Source organism: Cardiocondyla obscurior, linkage group LG17 (genome assembly GCF_019399895.1).
Source record: "Cardiocondyla obscurior isolate alpha-2009 linkage group LG17, Cobs3.1, whole genome shotgun sequence".
Lineage (NCBI taxonomy): Eukaryota > Metazoa > Arthropoda > Insecta > Hymenoptera > Formicidae > Cardiocondyla > Cardiocondyla obscurior.
In genome coordinates this window covers 2958990-2981414 of record NC_091880.1, presented here as the reverse complement: position 1 = coordinate 2981414, position 22425 = coordinate 2958990, and the positions used below count along the sequence as shown (strand labels likewise).

The 22425-nt window shown below is 31.5% G+C and overlaps 4 protein-coding genes and 1 pseudogene across 6 annotated transcripts; 3 read left to right on the top strand and 2 right to left on the bottom strand.

The window, feature by feature from the left end:
- The first annotated feature begins 122 nt into the window (after positions 1-122).
- Atg12 (Autophagy-related 12) lies at positions 123-1403 on the top strand. The gene is made up of 4 exons (XM_070668344.1): positions 123-253; positions 519-722; positions 809-945; positions 1011-1403. Exons 2-4 carry the CDS (start codon positions 545-547, stop codon positions 1131-1133), a joined length of 438 nt encoding a protein of 145 aa, XP_070524445.1. The 5' UTR covers positions 123-253; positions 519-544; the 3' UTR covers positions 1134-1403.
- On the bottom strand, positions 724-5528 carry LOC139109347 (cilia- and flagella-associated protein 52). Its single transcript, XM_070668335.1, has 11 exons — positions 4734-5528; positions 4464-4663; positions 4209-4386; positions 3887-4136; positions 3474-3747; positions 3186-3361; positions 2970-3118; positions 2743-2888; positions 2445-2596; positions 1811-2367; positions 724-1674 (listed from the first exon to the last, which is right to left on the bottom strand). Exons 1-11 carry the CDS (start codon positions 4777-4779, stop codon positions 1421-1423), a joined length of 2382 nt encoding a protein of 793 aa, XP_070524436.1. The 5' UTR covers positions 4780-5528; the 3' UTR covers positions 724-1420.
- A 100-nt stretch (positions 5529-5628) lies between these two features.
- Positions 5629-8162, top strand: Bap55 (Brahma associated protein 55kD). The gene is made up of 6 exons (XM_070668339.1): positions 5629-5780; positions 5938-6285; positions 6365-6694; positions 6769-7020; positions 7254-7451; positions 7522-8162. The coding sequence occupies exons 2-6, from the start codon at positions 5959-5961 to the stop codon at positions 7735-7737; spliced, it is 1323 nt and encodes a 440-aa protein (XP_070524440.1). The 5' UTR covers positions 5629-5780; positions 5938-5958; the 3' UTR covers positions 7738-8162.
- Positions 7519-22415, bottom strand: LOC139109341 (serine/threonine-protein kinase ATR). Of its 3 annotated transcripts, none has more exons than XR_011546820.1 (42): positions 21866-22415; positions 21553-21752; positions 21308-21478; positions 21073-21224; positions 20839-20988; positions 20561-20759; positions 20324-20463; positions 19659-20236; positions 19410-19580; positions 18850-19338; positions 18592-18769; positions 18278-18523; positions 18089-18205; positions 17877-17999; positions 17374-17621; positions 17057-17278; positions 16820-16991; positions 16607-16733; positions 16417-16541; positions 16184-16344; positions 15956-16116; positions 15694-15884; positions 15527-15611; positions 15299-15444; positions 15099-15215; positions 14886-15025; positions 14588-14812; positions 14263-14523; positions 13969-14197; positions 13708-13892; positions 13436-13626; positions 13190-13362; positions 12962-13105; positions 12709-12866; positions 12396-12627; positions 12185-12323; positions 11984-12098; positions 11656-11809; positions 11250-11486; positions 10982-11179; positions 9658-9838; positions 7519-9549 (listed from the first exon to the last, which is right to left on the bottom strand). XR_011546820.1 is itself a non-coding variant. In XM_070668324.1 (41 exons), the coding sequence occupies exons 1-40, from the start codon at positions 21904-21906 to the stop codon at positions 10997-10999; spliced, it is 7476 nt and encodes a 2491-aa protein (XP_070524425.1). In that variant the 5' UTR covers positions 21907-22415; the 3' UTR covers positions 7519-9838; positions 10982-10996. The 3 variants fall into 3 exon arrangements, 1 of the variants encoding a protein (XP_070524425.1); XR_011546821.1 differs by having other exon boundaries at positions 7519-9528; XM_070668324.1 differs by having other exon boundaries at positions 7519-9838.
- Positions 8917-10820, top strand: LOC139109409 (odorant receptor 13a-like; annotated as a pseudogene).
- Positions 22416-22425: the final 10 nt, after the last annotated feature.

Sequence of the window (22425 nt, the reverse complement as noted above, 5' to 3'; positions counted from 1 at the left end):
TTCTGAATCACCCAGCACGAATATCTAGACGAGATACGTGTTCAGAAAGGAAAAATATTCAAGTTTGGATGCGGTTTGAAAATTCATGTGTCTCCGCGTTTACAGGAGCCGATTAAATGGTCAGTTAATTCAGTGCGTCAGGCTCGAGCAAACAGCTGATCGCGTTTATTGTGCACTGCGAAGAATGCGAGATATAAAAAGTTTTTCTGGTTGACTCTCAACATTTTTGTTTTATCCCGCGTGAAATAACATCGTAAGTTTTCTGAATATCTACATATAAGCATTTGCTATTTCTATTTTAAAATATAATTTAGTGTTCTAGCTTGCGAACGGATCTTTAATTAGTAAAAACATTTCTTTTTTAATAATATGAAAATAATTATTTGTATAAATCGTTCAGTTTTTATATATCTTTTAAAATCTTTTGTTTAATTTTATAGTAAGCATCGCTATTTCAAGTACTACACATTAAAAATTATAATAACCTGCAATTGTAATTTTTTTTTATTTTAATTTAGTACAAAAAAAAAAGTGTCATTGTGTTATGGCGACTAAAGAAGAGACAAGTAGCACAATGACTGATGTAAAGGCTGAGGAGACACCAGATAATTCAACAACAGAGGATGTACCAACTAGTCTAGAAACAATTCCTGAAGGAAACACGCCAAAAAATGAGCTTCAGACAGCATCAGAAGGACAAGTTCAGAAGGACAAATCTAAAAGTATTCTCTTATTTTTATTTGCACAAAATAGTACAAATGCATGTAAAAAGGAATATTTAAGTGAATTTTATTTTTAACATTTACAGTCGATATATTGCTGAAAGCCACTGCTAATGCTCCAATTATGAAGCAGAAAAAATGGTCTGTTAGTCAAGATAATCCTATCGGACGGATTTCCGAATTTATAAAAAAATACCTCAAACTGGATCCTAACGAAAGACTGGTGCGTTAAAATATTTTATTTTGATCTCTTCTATTAATATCGTAAAATTAATTTTTGGTTTCTAGTTTCTATACGTGAATCAGACGTTCGCACCTGCTCCTGATCAGACAGTCAAGAACTTGTACGATTGCTATGGTGCTGATGGAAAGTTGGTTATACATTACTGTAAAAGTCAAGCCTGGGGTTGAAATTTATTGAAAGCAGTTTGTCAAGGTTAATTTTGTTCCAATAAAAATAATATAATGAAACATAATATATAAGTTACCAAATATATTGTGATAATTTTAGCTTTCTATTTATGATTAATAGTTTTTTTTTATAATTATACTTATAATTATTTTTTATTTTACGGCTGTTCTCTAGAATATTTGCTGAAACTGTATGTTCATAGAAAATTACAAAAATGCTGTCATATTTTATTGTACACCATTTAATATAGTAATATTGGATTTTTGAAATTAATTAGTCTGATTATTCATGATGTTTTTACTGTAACAGATTTATTGCTGCACGAATCTGAAGATTCTTTCAGATTTTTCACCGTCTTTGCTTTGCTCGACGATTTGTTCTTCTTAGCGTCCTTACAACGACAATGGTTCAATGTACTTTTTGATTTGGAGTTTGCTGAACTTGGCAATACACATTTACAAATGGGCGTTTTTTCTACGCGGATTTCTTTTTTAGAATCTTTGCTCCGATCAGAAGCAATTGATAGCGACTTTATATCACCTGAGAAGTGTCGGATTAATAAATAAGGCGATGTAATATGCAATATTATATAAAATTTATGCTGCTCTAATAAATACTTTACTATACAGTCCGTTTACTACGGAACACTGTATATTGAAAAATATAATATACTTACTTGCACATGATGAAATAGATGTTTTGGAGGATCGTTCTGTTTGATCCGCTGCAACACTCGCATTGCTCTCACTTTTTTGTGAAGATAATTTATCCACATCTGAGTTAGATAAGCTATGTATAGAGCTAATTGTTCTTCCTGACTGATTTATTCTTCTAGATTCATTTAAAAACTCGAGTGGAAATTTCCAAATCATAATTGTTCCGTCAGCGCTAGCCGTCACTACATGCTTGCAGTCCGTACTGAACTTACACGCGGTGATTATTGCAGCGTGAGATGTACCAACGTGGGTGAGATCCGCGCTGTCGTACTCCCAGATTTTGACGGTACAATCATTAGATCCGGTAATAAAGTATCGTCCATTCGGACTGACGTCTAAGCAATTCATCGTTCCGGCATTGGAACCTTCAATCTCACGCACCAGAGAACCATCCAGAGTTTCCCAGTAAGTGATTTTTCGATCTGTGCCACATGTCAAGATTTGAATACCGTCTGGTGAGAATTGCGCCATCATAAACATTGTGTTTCCTATAAGGACGTGTTTCCTGGTGCACTGTCTGGTTACAAAATAATTTTTTTCCGATAAATTAATTTAATCGTATATTAATTTAATTATTTTACAGACGAAACTCACATTATATCCCAGATAACACAAGTGCCATCCGTACTCGAACTGATTAAATCCTCGTTGTTACTCGAAATGTGCAGGAATGTTATCGGGCCACGATGTTCTTTCAATATACTAATTAATCGCTGTACGTCAGTTTTTATGTCCCATATACGTACCTAGAGATTGAAATTTTATAATATTTATTAAAGCGTAATGCACAATTAATCTAAATGTTAATTTATCTATAGGAATACAGTAAACTAATTTAATTACAGTAATTCTAATTAATAAATATTATTTTGTAGGACAAAAAATAAATTACTTGGCCATCGCAACCACCACTAATCAATGTACTACTATCGCTTGTAGTAGCGATAGTGGACACGGCTTTCGTATGAGCGTTATAAATGGAGAAATAAAACTCCCCATTGTGGGGCGCAAACGCTCTTATTACACCGTCGTTCCAAGCTGAAACATATGTACGACAAACACATTTAATTTTAATCTTGTGACATATTAATATATAAATGTATGATTAGCTAAACATACCAGAAAGCAACATTTGATCGTCGCGTGCGAATTGCAGACTGGAGCAAATAAAATTTGCCACGGTGATACGAACCTTTTCCTTCTGATTTTCCAATTGCCAAACTCTAACATCGTTTTTGCTGCCTGTTGCGAATATCTCCGAATGATTGCTGCGACATTAAAACAGTGTTAATTGACTTAAACGGCTATATAGTTAAAAAAATTCGATATCTTTACCGTGGAAACGCGATGGTGTATATGCAACTGGTATGGCAGGTGACGAGTAGGCGCATATTTGCAAAATTTGATAACTGAATTTGATAGATCTCACACCAAGATGTCCCGGCCAGTACAAAGTCGTTTTGATACAGAACCATGGACGTCACGGCGCTACACAAGTTTTCTGTTTGGTGCTGATAAAGAAATAATAATTACAATTCCAGTCATCGTAAATTCGCACGTTACTTTTATAGTTCCGGCTTTTATCAATGTACTTGCTACGAAGCAAACTTGAATGTGACTCACGGTGAATATCTGCGGCGTATTAGGAAACTTTGATAATTTAGACATTCGATTCTCTTTCAAATTTATTATCTGAATCAGCTCGATAGTACCGTCGCCAGTACCGATTACCAATTTTCCGTCCTTCAAAAGTAGCAAGCTCTTAACTCCACCCGCATACAAATCACCCTCGCCCATCTTCATTTTTCTCGAGTTGCGCGTTATTTTCGAATAGCAACCGATTAATACTGGCAAGCGTGACGGTTCTCCACATTGCACATCGTCACGCAAGTTCAATCTAGAAAAGAAAAAAAAGATTGACAAAAAATGAAGCGTGGCAAACGATATAATTAAAATAAAATGTAACGATTGCAGTTCGATAAATATATTAATTAAACAGCAAGCTGCAAAAATATTTTTATTAATGTTTGTAAGACCTTGCTTTAATAATATCACCGGAAGAAGTGCCGCAGTAGACTATCTCATCCTTCTCGTCCACGGCGATGCAATTGATCAGGCGCTTCAATTTTCCTACTTCCACGTCGAAACTCTGTATCCGACGTTTTTCCACCTCAATCCGCCAAATTTTCAACGTTCTGTCACCAGCGGTAACGAAGCACTCTCTGTGAATATGTGTCCTTGCAATGTTATATGCGTTACCGCTCGTATCGTTGCTGGCAAACGATCCTGCAGACATTCATTTCGCAATTAATTATTTGCAAGTCTATGCGAAATATTACGAAAAAAGAAAAAAAATACCACATATGAGGCAATTCTTCTGAACGTCCCAGACGATCACATTGCCGTCGTCTCTGCCGCCAAGACTTACGAGAAAGTCACTGTTGCAAGTGAAGCACAGGTCTTCAACACATACTTTATGTGTCTCGTAGCTACCTTTTATCGTGCCTTCTTTATAATTCCAAACAATGACCATGGCCTGTAGCATAGACAAACCATTAGTAAAATCTGTAATATAATTAAAACAAAGTATAAAAAATTGTAATACACGTATACCTTGAAACCAAGATGATTATTCTGCCCAGAAGCGACGTACTCGCCACACGGGGAAACGCATAATGCTGAAACATTGTTTGTATGTCCAGTAAGGAATCGTTGCTCGCTAGTTTTAATATTTCTTATAGCAACCTTATGGCCCATTGGATAGAGAAAGTGCTCATCATCTGGATGCAGTCGCAGAGAGTTCTTCGTTATACCTTAAAGAAATCAAGAGACATGTCGAACTGTGTGCAACTTACAATTAGAGGAAACGAAAGCCGGCCGTACCGTCAAACGTGATTATTCCGATTGTTTCGAGATCTTGAGGTTCCATGTCGCCTTATTCATTAACCTCGTCGACGAATATACGGTTGCCGAATTGTGAAAACAACGCAAACAACGTCGCCGTGGTGATTAAGTAACTGTTTACGCACCCTCGTCGATTGCTTCATCCTCCCGAGTAATTATTTTTATTTTTTAAGAGATATGATACAGTACTAAATGCATATATACGCGTAAATTAAATGCAGAAAATAGAATTGCACGGCGAAAACGTTAAATACATTAAAAAATATTTAAAGACGAATATAATATAACCAAAAATAATTGAGAATTTATAAGAACCGCAATGTAAAAAAAAAAATTATTTAAGAAGCATATTATACTACAGCTATTCATATAACAAAATTTCTGCTACGTACATACGTTAAACTGAAAAAGCCTTTCAATAACAATATATTTCTAAACGATAAAATAGGTTGCTTGTAATAAGATATATAGAACTTTTCTTTTGCTTCGATAATTTAATTAAATTGTGCCTAATCGAAAACGAAAGAATTTTTAGAATAATTAATTATAATATTAGTTTTAGAATAATTAGTTTAGAATAATTAGTTATTTAATAATTGTCGAATTAAAATGTATAGTTTATTTTCACATTTTAAATTATAACAAAATAAAAGACTTAAGAATATCTCACGGTTGTGACAATTATTTTAAATATCGCTAGATTTTACAAAGTGCACATTATTAATTTTATTCTTTATTAATGAAAGTTTAACACTACTATTTATGGTTTATAAAATAACTCAAGTATCAATAAAACAAAAAATTTGACCAACCTTCTGAAACTGAAAAGCAAGACTTTACTAAGGACTTTTGCCTACGGTTGCTGCGGTTGGTACCGCGAGCAGCGTCCTGCCAGATTGAGGTTATGGTTAAGCCGCAAAATCATAAAAAAGAAAAAAAAACGGAGTGTTCATGTAACTGTCAAATAAATAAAATACTCCTGCCGTTTTATTGAGTTCTTTTTGTAATTAAGACACAAAAGATTAGGTGAGTGCTCTTAGACGCGATAGTAAAATGTTCCAGACATAACTGGAGCATAATTGTCATTACATTGTGTCTGTTTATATGTGCTAGTGTTTAAGGCTACAGATGCGTTGCATAAATGTGTAAACGATTGTTTTTTTATTAATAAATATTCTTACAGAAGCCTAACACTCTCTTTAAGATGTCTGGTGGAATGCTATACGGTGGAGACGAAATAGGAGCATTAGTCTTTGACTTAGGTCATCATTCTCTACGAGTGGGCTATGCTCAGGAGGACACGCCGAAAGCAGAAATTCCAGCTGTTGTCGGTATAGGAGAAGATGCGAATGGCATGGCTACTAAAGTTGAACCTATGGACATCGATGACAAAAAACCTGACAGTAATATTACACAGAATGGGACCAAATATTATATTGATACCACGATTCTTCATGTACCGCGGAAGAATATGGAGGTTGCGAATTATATGAAAGACGGCATGATTGAAGATTGGGATCATTTCGAAAAGGTAAATGAAACAATATTGCGAATTAAAATTATGACGTATCTGATTTTTTATAAACCTAAATCGTATATCTATTTATTAGGTCCTAGATTACACGTATTCCAAAATAATTCAGTCCGATGCCGAATATCATCCTGTACTATTTTCCGAATCACCGTGGAATGTGCGCAGCAAGAGAGAAAAGTTAACAGAGTTAATGTTCGAGAAATACAATGTACCGGCTTATTTTCTTGTAAAAAACGCGGTTTTGGCTGCATTTGCAAATGGAAGAGCGACCGGTATCGTCGTTGATAGCGGCGCGACGCATACATCTGCGGTACCTGTACAAGACGGATTTGTGTTAACACAAGCTATTGGTAAATCGCCCCTTGGTGGAGATTATATAAGTATGCAATGCCGACAGTATTTGCAGGTATGCAAGTGTTACATATTCTTATCGATATATTTTCTAACCTTATTCGTCTAATTTATTTGAAACAAATGCAGGATAATGATATTGACTTGTCACCTCCATATATGGTGGGCAGCAAAGAAGTAGTTAAAGATCACGATAAACCACGATGGGTTAAAAAGAAAGGCTTACCTGACGTTACCAAGTCTTGGCATAATTATATGGTAAAAAAAGTAATTCAAGACTTCCAAGCCACAGTTCTTCAAATATCAGAAACCCCATTTGATGAGAAAATTGTTTCTACAATTCCTGCAGTTCAATATGAATTCCCTACAGGATACCATCAGGTATTATACATTTTATTCGTACTCACCGTCCGAAATAACGTTCGTGGTGCAGCGACGGCGGCTAGCGTACGTGATCTTGGCGCGGGGTGCGTCAAATCTCACACAAAGCGCGCGCGTACGAAGTCACGTACGCCGGCCACCGTCGCCGCTCGCCGCGGCAAATTTCATATCTGCCTTCCATACCTATAATACCAAATGTTGAAACGATATAATTGAAAGAATATTATTTTCAGGATTTTGGAAGTGAAAGATTTCGAATACCAGAAGCTTTATTTGATCCTAGTATAGTACAAATGCGTGGTGGTATGGTCGGCAATACTATGTTAGGAGTAGGACATATCGTCACAACTAGTGTTGGCATGTGCGACGTTGATGTACGACCGGCATTATACGGAAGTGTTGTAGTAACTGGTGGAAATTCATTTATTCAGGTAGAATTTTAATAAATTGTAACTAATGCATATGCTTCTCTTATATTAATAAAAAACTTTGCATTCACAGGGATTCCCGGAACGTTTGAATAGAGATTTATCCATGAGAATACCTTCTAGTATGCGTCTTAAATTAATTAGCGCGAATGGATGCGCGGAAAGAAGATTTGGAGCATGGATCGGAGGTTCAATTTTAGCATCAATTGGCACTTTCCAACAAATGTGGATTTCCAGTCAAGAATATGAAGAGAGCGGAAAGAGTCAAGTAGAAAGAAAATGTCCTTAAACTGTGGTAAGTTTGCATATGACTTCATTGCGTCAGTCTTCGTATAAACATTGTACAGGGAGCGAGTACAACTTTCGAAACGTGAAACTATATTCTACATATTATGTATTATTTAATACAAATCATGATGCATAAATTACGTAAAACGATAAAGCACTTTTTTAAAATAAATTTTTTTATAACGTATCACGATGATATACTTGTAACGTTACTAAATTAAAACTGCTTGTAACATATATAAATGCAAATAGTATTACGTTTCAAATTACATTATAATCAGATCAGAAAATCGATTATTGTTTATTACTGACATGCTCTGCATGCATTAACAACATTTTATAAATTGTAATAAGATTTTTTATAAAAAGACTTACATGCCGTAGGGTAGATTGTCATAAAAATAAATCTGTTGTTTGTTGCCTTTTCGATTTCTCACATCCTTATATTTGCACGATTCCTTGGTCTCGTTTCACTACCGATAGTATTGTACGAAGACCTATTAGATATATCGTGAGACTCGTCTTAACATCGCGTTCGGATCGTAAGTAATCGACCCCACTTGCAGCAAATGTCGTTGAAAATGAAATAGGGTATACGCTCACCCGGAAGTTATAATTATCCTTTGTGACACATACATGTATTTTGTATGAGAATAATAAATAAGTATAAAGTACAAAGAAAACCATCTGTCTCTTGAAATGCCTTATTAGTGGTTAACTAGAAAACTAGCACCGTTTGTGAAGCTGCATAAATGAAAAAACCAACCGAAGGAAATGACCTATGTAGTTTGTCTTTATATCTTTAATAATGAAAGACGTTGGGCCTAGCAAATTAGCTGTCATTAAGTATGAAACATTAATGAACAGATAAGTTATAAAGTCTACAATTCGTATTTTGTGTCTCTCTATATAGATCTTTAATACTGTAGAATCTACTAATTATGATTCAATATTGGGCCATCAGTAATGTCTACTAATTGCCTATCTAAAATAAAGTAATTAATCAAATTTAATTAAAAATATATAAAATGCTAACTTTTAAGACCGATAATAAGCTCTCCACAATCGAGAGCTTCTATTTCATTTATTCGTAGCCCTTTAATATAGTTTCTGTCAATATTAACTAACGTAAATCTAATATATAAAGTTCGTGTTCGTTCATTTCTTGTAAAACTTTATTTTCGAACATCCTTTCGATGAAAATAATATGGATATCAACGATTACGTATTTATTAATAAAAAGGTTTTAAAATTTGTTGGACTTTATCCAACGAGTGTCGTGAGATATATTATATGTTGTATGTGTATGATTGCTATCGTTATACCACAAGGAATGCAGATTTATGAAAATTGGCAAGATATGTCTATTGTATTGGAAACAAGGTATGTATTCGTTTGTTAATATTAGATTGTAATTTTACTGCTTGTTTTAAGACGAACTCAGCTTATTTTATTTTTATATATTTTTTATAGTTCCGTATTGTTCACTATTTTACTTGCCTTATTAAAATCGTTAGTTTGGATAAGCAATAGAAAAAAAATGGATCCTTTTATAGAATACATGTTAACAGATTATTGGAATGTAATGACATACATTTCGAATAAACACGCACACGTATACGAGATGTAAGTACATATTTTTTAAATTAAAAATATGTACTACATGCATTTAGAAATTAACTTACATTACTTGTGATACTATTCATTTGTAGATACGTGAAAAAAGGACGTTTGTTCACTAAAGGATATTTAATTCTGATTTGTAATTCTTTAATGTTCTTCTTCAGTCTACCTATAATCGATATAATTATCGCTGAAAATAAAGATATCATCGGCCTAAACAGTACAAAACACTTTCCATTTTTAGCTTTGTATCCAGACTCTTATTATAATTTTCCAATGTACGAGGTGAGAGTTTTACCTGTATTCAGGAGACTTGTCGAAATATTTGTGAGATAAAATTTTTTTGTGTCCGTTTTCTTTTCACATAGATCGTATATCTCTCGCAAATGGTGGCAACAAGTTTGTGTGGCCTTGTTATCCTTGGCACTGATACTTTAATTGCAACAGCTTTATTTCATACGTGTGGCCATTTCAAAGTGCTACAAAAAAAGATAAAAAATATTAACACCAATTTTGACGTCAGTATCCACTTTCAGAAACCTTTTATATATTATAAATTAAAATATACAGTTGGCATTATGTTAGTGCATACGTATTAAGTCTTTATATTTATATACATATACATTTTTTTTATAGATAAAACATGCATATATCGCAGAAAATATGCTTAAAATTAAATTTCATATTATAGACATTATCAAACATCATTACAAGGTTCTATGGTAATAATTTTAAGTTATTAAATGTATATGTATACGTTTTCTGTATTGTACACTGTATAATACATAATTATGAAACAAAATTTTACGATTTTGCATTTAGGTTTTGTGATTATATGGAAACAGTTTTTAGTCCAATGTTATTTTTGCAAACAGTAGCTAGCAGTCTTATAATATGTCTAGTAGGTTTTCAAATTGCGACTGCAGATATAACTTCTAATATGCTTTCCAAGTCAGTCAAATATTTTTCATATCTAATCATGGCACTTTTTCAATTACTACTTTTTTGCATACCCGGTGATGATTTAATATATGAGGTAATAATAAAATTAAATTAGCGCTTTGTTAAAAAATAAATATAGACGGCACATACATGTGCATGTTTTTTATGGCTTGTTTTATCACAGAGTTCCATGATTTATAAAACTATGTATACTATTGCTTGGTATAAATTACCAATTTTACTGAAAACTGAAATACATTTGCTCATACTTCGCAGTCAAAAACCCAGCAAAATAACTGCAGGAAAAATTTACGTTATGCATCTAGAGAATTTTAATGGAGTAAGAAATCATATTTTTTCGTATAAAATGTATCAAAATTATGGAATCTTTACAATGTGCGCAATAAGAAAATTATTTTAATTCTAATATTTGCAGGTGTTGAGCACGGCTGTCTCATATTTCATGTTACTCCGCAGTTTCGGTTCAGACGAAACTACTGTTACATTATAATCGAATAAAGTTATAAATGTATAATTAAGAAATATAATACTAAAAGAAATAAAAAAATGCAACATTTAAAAACAGTATAGAAGATCCAGTAATGCGATATGGTTCGTATATTACTGTCAGTTAATATATATATGTATATAAATGAAGAATTCGATCTTACGTTTATTACCTTTTAATGACATCGTTACAAATATCCACCCCAACCAAAATACATTTGGCACAGATTATCTATATTTGTTGCTTCTAAAATTAAATGATGAGTTTGTCCTTCAACGCTAAGATGTAACGCGATGTTCTCTGCCTTTTTTCCAGGATATCTTATTAAGCCTTTTAGCCGTTGATCAATATTTTTTATATGTTCTACAGCCTAAAGCAAAAAGTGGATTATTCTCGTATCTTTTCTTGCATAATTTAATAAAAAAAAAAATTTAGTATACTTTTTCATTTGTTTTTTCAGCTGCTTCGCCATGTTGATTCCTAGTCCAACTAACAAGTGGATCGTAGGCAAAAGGCGTAAGTACACTTAATAATGTACTTGATTCTTGTCGAAGTACACGCATAGTAATTTGGCAAGCGTGTCTGAACGGTCCTTCAATTTTTAAAGGACCCATAGCATCTACCATATTATGTGTCAAACGAAATGGTACTCGTTCGGGCCAATCAAAAAGTTCACCCTAAAAATTATACATCATTTTTAATTAAGATAAATAAGATTAACAAAACGAAAGAGAAACGACATTTCTATAATGTGTATACATGTATAAAATAAAATTACGATTTTAAGATAAAATTCTTTTTTTTAAATACTAAAATTTAAGTTTTAATCATTAATTACTTATTTACCCTGTTAAATAAGCAATTGAAATCAACATGTACACAATCTCCACACGTAGAGTCGAATAATATATTTTCTCCATGGCGATCACCAAGTCCAAGTATGTATCCCACCATAGACATGACAGCAGTAGTCCTAATATATGCCGTGCGAGCTTCATACCTTTTTATAAAAGATAATTAATTTACATATATATATACACAATCTATATATAAAAAATTAGTCTCTTGAATTAACTGAAAATTTCCCTCCTCTTACTGCGCCTCACCGCGCCTCATCCACGACCACTAGTGATCGTATTCGAGCCATATAAGCTGCAATTTTATAAGTACGTACCATCCATATGAATCGGGAAACATAATGCGAAACCAATCTCCAAATACAGAAGGATGTCGCGGTATTAACTTCTGTAAAAACACTTGTTTCTTTTTTTCTAATGGGTCTTTTAAAGCTATTAAAAAAAAAAAAGGTAGAAATAAGACAAAATAATTTTTTTTACATGTTAAACACGTTCTTAGTAATCGTATTATAACTCACCACATATCATTGTTTTAAGTTCCTTAGTTGTAGGTGCAATACCTCTTTCCCGATATAAATTCATAATAGTAGGTCGAAAACCAACTAGATTTGGTATCCATTCTATTAAACCGCATTCTTCATTTAATGGCACAACGCTCTACAAATCAAAAGTAGCTGGTATAATATATTAAAATTTAATGTAGATAAAAAATTAATTTTTAAGCCTTACGTATGTGCGTATATAAAGTCTCCTTTGTCGAGATTCTGGATCATTTTGAAGATACTTATTTACAATGTCATTGAATTCCATCAATCTAAAATCTTTACGTAAATCATCTTTTGGTTTACACATAAAGAGATATTCTTTGCCATCTGATCCTCTCAGCGTAATTCGTCGCGGTCGTTGAAGGGATGGCATTATTACGACATTTTCCTCTATTTTTATTATATGTACCCATCTCCTATATTAAAAGTATAATAAAAATAAATTATCATATTATGTAACAAGAAATTAATATTTTAATAATCAATATTCTACTTACGTTAAAAATGGCTTATGATTATCAATCGAAGCATTTTTGGACGGAAGATGTAGTTGTCTGAATTTCGTTGTTGGCATCATGATGGAGCTGAAATCTTTATTTGCAAGTAGTCTTGGCAAAGTTTTAGATAAATTCGTTACGGTAGTGTTTAATGTTCCCTATAAAATACCAAAATTTTATTATTTCGGTATATATTAATTTTCTTCTGTTATAATTTTAATCATATTTCACAAAATACGATTAAATAACTCACATCCGGTATTGATTTATTAGATAATTCAATTAATCTCTCCCAAAGTCTGTGGCAATCTTTAATAAGTTTAGACATGTCCGATGTTTTTAATTGCGCATGATTTAAGATTTCTTGACATCGTTTTTGCCGCGCCGGATACGAAGACTATAAAATAAAGGAAATTTATCAATTAAATAAAATTATATATATCACCAATTATATTTAAAAAAAACATATAATAAAATGTACATTAAATACTGATGCCATCATCCATAAGCAATGTTGCGGATACGCTGAAATTAAATTCACTAAAATTGCGCAAAGTGTACTTTGCACTTGCGGAGATGGATGACAGATCCTCGAAACAAGTTGACTGAATGCTGTCAGCCACATGAACGTTGGTAATCTTTGATGGTAGACGTCTGAAATGTAAAAAACAATTCGTATTCTTTATTTAATCATAAATTTTTATTTTATTTCAATGCAAATAAATACCCATAATCTGAGTCATTTTTGACAAACGATCTTGACGAAGTTTAATAACATCTGGTGGGTCGGAAGTGATCGTGGCACGAGACGCATTATCCAGCCAGATGGTCAACATCTTAGGCATCGAATGATGAATGTACTTGCAACCATATTGAAGGGATTTGCCATAAAAATTCATCATGTGTATTTGCAAGTCCCTTGATTACATAAATATATTAATTGTAAATTTTTAACTTTAATCGTATCGTGAAAAAAAATGTATTAAAACATAAACCTACCGTCTATTTCTATCTTTGTCGTCTTCAGACATTCTTTCAACAATAGTATCGTAATACTGAGCACACGATACCCAACTTTTTTCCCAGCATTTCCACACTTCAATCGCTTCTTTATAATTAACGATGCAACCATCTGTGTCGACATTAAGAGTCTCATCGTTGTATTTTGCAAAAAGAAGCTTTGCCTAAAAAGAATGAATATAAATAAAATAATCGTGTTACTTTTTCAGTTAATAAATTTCATCTTTTAATATTACAGACTTTTGCGAAATGTCTTCTTTCTTCGTTACAGTCTCCCGAGGGTAATTGTTTATAATATTGTGCTGGCTGAAAACAATTTGAAAAACAACGATTTAAAGTAGTAAAAGCATCTTCTTGACAACCTTTCTGCCAATATAATTGAGCTTGTTCTATGTACAAGTACGGTTGTGGTGGACAACAATCACTGGCCGATAAAATATGCATATATGCTTGTTGGTGCAAGCCAGCCCTAATAAAAAAAAAACTCGTTTAAAAAAAACTAAAAATATAAAGGAAATTATATATTATACATACTTTCTGGCAATTTTGGCGCTTTTCAACCAAATTTTACCAATTTCTTGCTTAAGCATTGAATTTTGTGTATTTTGAGTTTTTTGTTGTAATTGTACAGCTAAATCTAAAGTTGCTCTGCGCATACTTAGGACAAATTCTACACCACGAGATGCTTTCAATAATTGTCCACGCTTTTCCCACTCCTCCAGCATTGCTGGAAGACCTTCTGTATTGTTTAACATCATTGAAGTTGCTTTATCAAATTCATTCAATATATGTAATCTAAAAATAATATAAAAAACATACTTTTATAATTAAAAAAAAAAAAAAAATTATTTATACTTACTTCATAATGTATGAATAACTTTGTTGATATGCTCCCGGTCGAGAAGCGTCTTCTAATAACGATACTAAATTCTTTTTCAACGATAGCAAATCTGGTTTTGTTCCTTTTACGAGATCATCTAATAATATGTGTTTTATATTTTTCTGGGAAGATTCTTCAAATCGAGAAAAGTGAGCAAGTTTCCAAAAAAGTTCACGTTCGGTTATAAGAGGCTCTAATTCTGGCCTGTCACATAAAAAAAAATATTTAATTTACAAATAATTTTAATATAGATATATAATAATAATATTAATATTACCTGCTACTTAATAAACCCTCAGTAATGTGTTTGGCAGTGAAAGGTTGATCTAAGCCAAGATAACATTCTATCATACCTTGTAGATACGTATGTTTTGAATCTTTTGTTTGCATGAGCCTCTCGTAACACGTAGCTGCATCCTAATTAAAATCATATTAAAATGTTTGATAAAGAAAAATTACAGTCACGAAATATTAAATATGCCTATAGTACCTGAAGCTGTCCATTAACTTCATGCGCTAGAACCAACTGTTGCAAGGTAGGAGATTGATCTTGTGTAACCAAAATACCAGAGACTCCATCGGGCTCATCAAGTTGCGCATAAATTTTCTACAATAAATAGATTTATATTTTATTAAAAAAAAAATTAATGTGTCACATATACCAATTTAAAACATGTAATCATTACATACAGCGAGTAAACCACCTTCTGTCGATTCTGACAACCCTTTGTTACTAGATGCCATATGTTGTTCTAAATACATTAATGCACGATGATATTCTCGTGATTGGTAACAACCTTCTGCTACAACCAAACTATCTAATTTATTGCAGAATTCTAGAAATATAGAAAGAATCATAATTAATTTAGACACTTAATATAAATTAATACATGATAAAATATATTTTTTATTACAAACTTTTTATTGCTTCGTATCTATCGTCTTGAAACAATCTTCGTTCTCTGAGCCATCTTTGCAAATGATCCAATATAATAAAGATTATCTATACCAATCATATAAAAATATTTGAAAGTCAAAAATATTAAGAAAATATAAAATAAAATTATTTAAAAAATTATACTAACTTGTGAACAGCGTGTACGTCTAGTTTCTTCCGAAATTCTTTTGTCACCAGCCTGTGTACTTTGCCCATATCTCAGTGGCCGATGGCGCAAAAGATCAGGATCCAATACAGGTTTTTGTCGAACATTGATCACAGCTAACATCTCTTCTCTAATCTTAACATATTCCTCTTCCTTATTTGCAATTATGTACGCTAAAAAAATAAGAACAATGTATATTTATATATTAAATTATTATTTAAGCAAATATAACGCTTTAACTTACACACAAGGTACGGCAAACAAAATATTAATGTTTTTATATCCCGTTTAAACGCGAGTTTGCATGCCTGTAACACGTTATTAAGCGTTGTATCACGTACAGCATTAGACATACTGCAAAGCCAGTTATACGCCCAATTTTCAACCGAAGAACCTGCTTCAGAACTATAAATTTTTATATTAGTTATCGTTCGGTATAAAATAATATTTTAACACTGTATATAAAACTTACCCGTATATAGGATGAGGAAATTCATCATCATCGCTAACAGTAACTATCTTGTAATGCGATGTCAGAAAGGGGATAATAATTTGTTGCGTTGTAAGCGGTAAATTGTGCCACAATTGATTATTCCGGCCTTGCGGAGAAATATCATATGCTTTTAATATCTCCTAAAAAAATCATCACATTATTAAAGAGATTTGCGATCCTTTAAAATCACAAATGCATATGAGTTTAAATACCTGTATAGCAAGTGAAAAGCAATCCATACTTTGGCTGTTTTTTTGCATTTGAAAAGCTCTCACATGCTCAGAAAGTAGCGCACACGCGAACTCTTGATTCATGTCCGATATAAACTTACTATTCTCTATATTATAAAAATAATTTTAAATAGATTTAAATAAGAATCATGTCATAATAAAAGAATAATACCTCTAGAAATAATTCTTCGTGGAAGAAGACTCGGTTCGATAGCTCCTAATTCTCCAAGACATTCTCCGTAACATAAACGAATAGATTCGTCTTTATCTTGACATCCAATCAATAAAGTATCCAATAACTTTAAAATATCATATGGATACATTATAAAAAAATAATATATATATATATGTAACGCATTCGTATATGTAATAATTATAATTGTACCTCAACGATTAACGGATGGACATCGGTTTCACTTAATATCATTTTATTAAGTTCACTACGATGCTTCTCCAAAAACGTTTGCAAATGTTTCAGTGCTCTAATTCGCACTTCATCGGTTTCGTGTGTGATTCGTTTTAACCATAATTTTAAATTAGCATTAAATTCTTCAGGCCTAAGAATTTAATAAAATATTTAAAAAATGTAAAAGTCACATATACATCGAATAATATAATTTACCTTGCTTGTAAAATATGTGCCTTGACTGTATCGGATATATGAGTCGGCATTTTCATATCATCAACGAAAAATAATTCTGAAATATAATCATTATGTCCTCCACTATTTTGAATAATCAAAAATTCTAACATATTATTCACTTTCTCTGGAAATATTTTTTGCAGTGGTATTAACGAAACGCATATTGTTGTAAATAACGATCCTAATTCTTCAATAGCTATACTAAAAGAAATTTTTTTAATTATTTTAAAATTACAATTATTACTTCACATATAATAGCCTGATATATATATATATATATTTTTTTTTGTACATACTTATGAATAAATGCATCCCATGCATCACAAACCAAGCGCGAAAAACCTGGTCGTTTCAATCCAAGCGAAGTTCGTAATGTGGCTAAAATTTTATATCTAAGCGGAGTTAAGTAAGTAGCACCCATGTAACGAATTAAAACGGCTAGTGAAGCAAGTGCAGACTGTTGTGTATGTTCATCTGATTTAGGACCGAGTTTTATATCAAAATTTACCAATATACCATGTAATCGTAGATTCAAATAAGATACCTGTATGAACATATATTACAGAGTAATATAATGAGATCTAACGCCGTAATATGAAGATGGAACGACTTTTGGCCGCGCTAAAGCAAAAATTGGCCAAAAGGAATAATGATGCTACTTGCGAAAAAATAAAATACTATATCGTCTGTGTGAGTTCGTGCGTTGTGTAATCGTTGCACACAACTCACGAACTCACACAAACTGTAGCGTATTTTATTTAAAATATAATTAAATTATTAAAATTATTAAAGTACTTACAACTTGTGCCTGCGTTCCAAACTTTCCTTTTTGATTACTATCATATTCTGAAATAATTTCTAAAAAGCCTATTATTTTTTCAGGCGATTCATAAAAATTTAACATAAGTTCTTCAAATATTCCCTGCAAAATTTATAAAACATAATTTATCATATTATTTACGATAATAAAGTATAAAAGACAATTAAATAATAAAAATTTAACTTCTTTACCATAAAAGACTGCCTTGTAAGAAATGCGAGACTAACTTCTGTTATTTTTGTTACGAGTTTCAAACATTCTGTAGTTATTCGAAGAGGCGTTTCTAAAAACGCATAACTACAAATATACTAAAAAGAAACATACAGGATAGATTATATTATATCGATACGATTGTTATTAAAACTTGTAATTTTACGTACTGAAAAATATTCTTGAAGCATTTGCTTTATGTCCATATGTATTAATTCGGCTATGTCATATAAAAGTGGAGTTGCTTTTGGCATTTCAACGATAGTGGCGATTAGAAAGCAGACTGCATAGTGACCATCCTTAGATAACAGTTGACGTGATCCTTCATAGCCAATACATTTAGCAACACGATGTACTGTAGTTGCCATATTATATGAGAAAGTAATATAATTACTAACTGCACATTTCATTAAAAGCTGTAAAATAAAATAATAATACGAAGAAATATTATAATTCTGTACGCAACAATTTATAAAATAAATACTTTTAAGAAATCCTTTCGATATCGAACGTATAGCGCCTTTGGAGAAACATTTAGAAAATCAGCAACATCCCGATATGTAGCTGTAGCAGAAGCCATAGCTGCATGTGATGAATTTGGATGTGTTATCGTGATTAAAAATACGTGTAAAATCCTCCTTTCAGTCAAATATAATGGAACACTAAAATTATTAAACTAATTAGTTTTTAATTAAAAAAAAACTTATTTAATATTAATCTAATTCCTTTCATGACATCTCACCATACAAAATTTTTCGCAGTAATAAGTAATGTATCATGTAAGGAATGATTTGACGTCTTCAATGCAGTCATAAGCGTGTTGGCTATGACATTAATTACTAGATCAACATATTCGTCTAAATCATCTGATACAGTATCCGGCAAATGTTCATCATTACTTTCCAACATAGCGATCTTATTACTTAATAACTGGCCAATTACTGACGCGATATTCGATCGAACTTCAATATTCTCATCACGTATATAAGGGAGCCATAATTTTGTTATTTTATTCGAGTTAAATAATTTAATATGATTTGAAAAAGAAAGAATATTTTTTGAAATACCCAAACGTATAGACATATTAGTTGAAGAAAGTAATTTAAAGTATGTACTAAAAATATGATCGTAAGCGCTTGGCAGATAATGCATGTTGGGTTTATCATCTTTTTTTATATTTTCTGTACAGCATTCACAATATATTTTCCATTTTCTGTTATTTAATGATTCACTAAAAACAAGTGTTGTTAATTAATCTATAATAAATTTACACACATTATTTTATACGTTCACTAACAATACCTTAATAAAATAATTTTTCCTTTTCCCGATGAGACACAAGCTATTTGACCCAACACGTTTGCAAGAGCCTCGTGTATTTCTACTTTCGTAGAAGACAAAGCAGTATTTAAAACATATTGGCAAATGTCTTCCAGTTTTATATTTTTATCCATGAATAATAGTACACTGTATCTACGTTTCAGTAAAATTTTTTTCAATTAACAAGCATATGTAATTAAAAAGTGTACAATCTAATATAAAAATACTTACGATACTGCTGCAACAGCTATTTGAATTTCGACATTCGATATACATATCCGTAATAATTTTAATCTTTCTTTTCCTTTTCCATATGCACATAATGTTTCAAGACACTCCGAAATTGTTTCAACATTAAGTGATTTTGCTCTTTGTACCATTTTTTGGCTGATGTCCATAGATCCTTTAAAATCTTGTGTAAATGGTAATGCTAATATTGACTGCAGTAGAACTTTATTTGATTCCTCGTGAGCCATTAAATTCATTAAAATTTCGAAAATAATTTGCTCATTTTGATGCTTATTAGAATTTAAGATTTGTATAAGGCTCTTCAATATGACATTTAAGTCATTTTCATATAATTTTACTTTTTGTTGAATTTTCTGTTCTTCAAGCCAAATATGTAATATGGACGAGGCTTTAACAATACGTAATACTTCTGTAAACTTTTCAGCTTTCATAAAATTAATTAATTCTTTTCTTAATAATTTCCAAGGCTCGCTAATATCTGTTGCATGAATAATATCATTTGATATAACAACTCGTCGAATATCAATAAAAACAAATTGAATAAAAATCTCGATAACAGTCTAAAATAAAAATTATTACATTAGAATATTAAATAAAAATACTTTTAAATTAGTTCTAAATTATAAAATACAAATGTTATAACATACTGGACAATGTATAAAGTAATTCAATAACTTTTTAGCCTCTAAAATCGAACAAGATCGTGGTTCTACAGTCAAATATTGTTTAATTTTACAACATGATACTTGTTCTAATTTTTTTATTGCCTCACTTTTAATATTGTATGCTGAAAAAAATAAAATATATATATAAAAAAAAAACATAATTTATAGAATATATTTAACCGTAGATATAAGATGCAATGAGATAGAAAATATACTCACCAATAAATTCAGAAGCTATAAAGTCAATAACTTGAAAAGATAAATCTGTTATATGAAGAGAAACATGTGATAACTGTATTATACGTATTAATGTTTCTGCAAACTGAGGTAATTTATGTATTAATAAATTATCTGCATTGATCCAAGTTGGAAGACTTTTTACAATTTCTAAGGTATATACAATTATACTTTTACATCTCTAAAAAAAAAATTTTTAATAGATTATTTTAAAATACAATATAAATTTTATTAAAATAATTTATTTTTTAGTTACTTACGTTATCAGTAACGGTAAAATTTTCGATTATTTCAGTGAATAGTTGTAGTGCTTCAATTTTCAAATCTGGAGGAGAATTTATCAAGATTGTTAATGTTCTATCCCACAACTTTATCTCATCCCAAACTGAAACACCAGTTTTTGTAATAACCTGTCGAAAAAAATTATTATTATTATTAAAATGTTATTAAAAGTTTTTTTTACATAAAAAATCTTTAAGCTAGAAAAGCAAAACCTTTAATAGAGACGATTGAATTGATGGTACGCTCTTTGACATAATCTTTACAGGAAAAGGTGTCAAGTCTAAATTTTCTATAACATCCTTTTCAGTTTGAAACTTTGAAAGAGTCATTTCTTCTGCACTACCTACATAAAACTCTGCTATTTCTGTAGAGAAAAAATATTTTTTATCAGTAAAAAATATATGTAATTACTTTTCTTATTTTACTTTGCCTTGAATTGTTACATACCATCCAGTATGCTTAAGTATTCTGAAGTAATGGTTTGAAACATGCTTGTATGATGCCTTGATAATATTCTAAGCATACAAGCTTGTACTTCAATACTGTTTGAAAGCACTGCATTGCTTGATGGTTTACAAACCAAATAAAACATTGTGTCAAATAACCAGGTTGTAAAAGCTAAAAAAAAAATAATAAGTAATGTATGAAGTATAATTTTTAATAACATTGTAGTTATTTAACAAGTAAACTACCTGCATATTGTTGTTGTAAAATAACATCTTCACCATTGTTAAATGGTGGGACTAATACTGTGGTTAAAGTACAGGATCTCTTTAATAAGGATTCCAGAAGTGAGCAAAGCATTTGCTCTGTTGTAGGATTGTCCAAATCTGAGAATATTGCTATAATTGGACTGTTGATAAATTTCCATACTGAGTCTGCTACAGTTATCCTATGATATAAAATAGAAAATATTATTTTAATATTTATATAATCTTGCTGTTGATTGTACCAGTTGCAGCTTTACTGACAATATATTAATTTATAACAGAAGTTTATACATACGTGTTACTATCCTGAGTGGCTGAATCGTTATTAATTTCCATTACAATGCAAATGTTTGCAAATAAATGTTTTTACATACGCAATCTGGCAAATGGAAGAATTCCTTTTCTTCTCTTTCGACTATATCGAGACGAAGTTCCATAAATTTTTATACGGCTTACGTCTTTGCGTGCGAATTGTGTGAATTCTTTATTCCTCACGATGAAGAAATGTAATCGGAAAATCAAGCTTTGCGACAAACCTTCCGCGTTCATTTAAACCTTCGTTAAAGCCGTGTTCGCATGAGCCCAAGTTAACCAAAATAAGAGCTCCCCACAAGCATTGCTTGCAAAAATCAAGAACACCGCGCGTAAAATATACAAACGTATTTCACTTTTCACAATTTATTTAAAGTACAAATAAGACTATCTTCGGGTATAGGTTATCAGGCACGGCGGTTTCTATATTTCCCCGTATGTCGTCTACGAAAAGCTGCCGGGAGCTCTTTCGTACATACAACAACAAGCTCGTGAACGTGAATCGTTTCAACCAGAGACTACTCTACGCCGGAGAAGACGGCT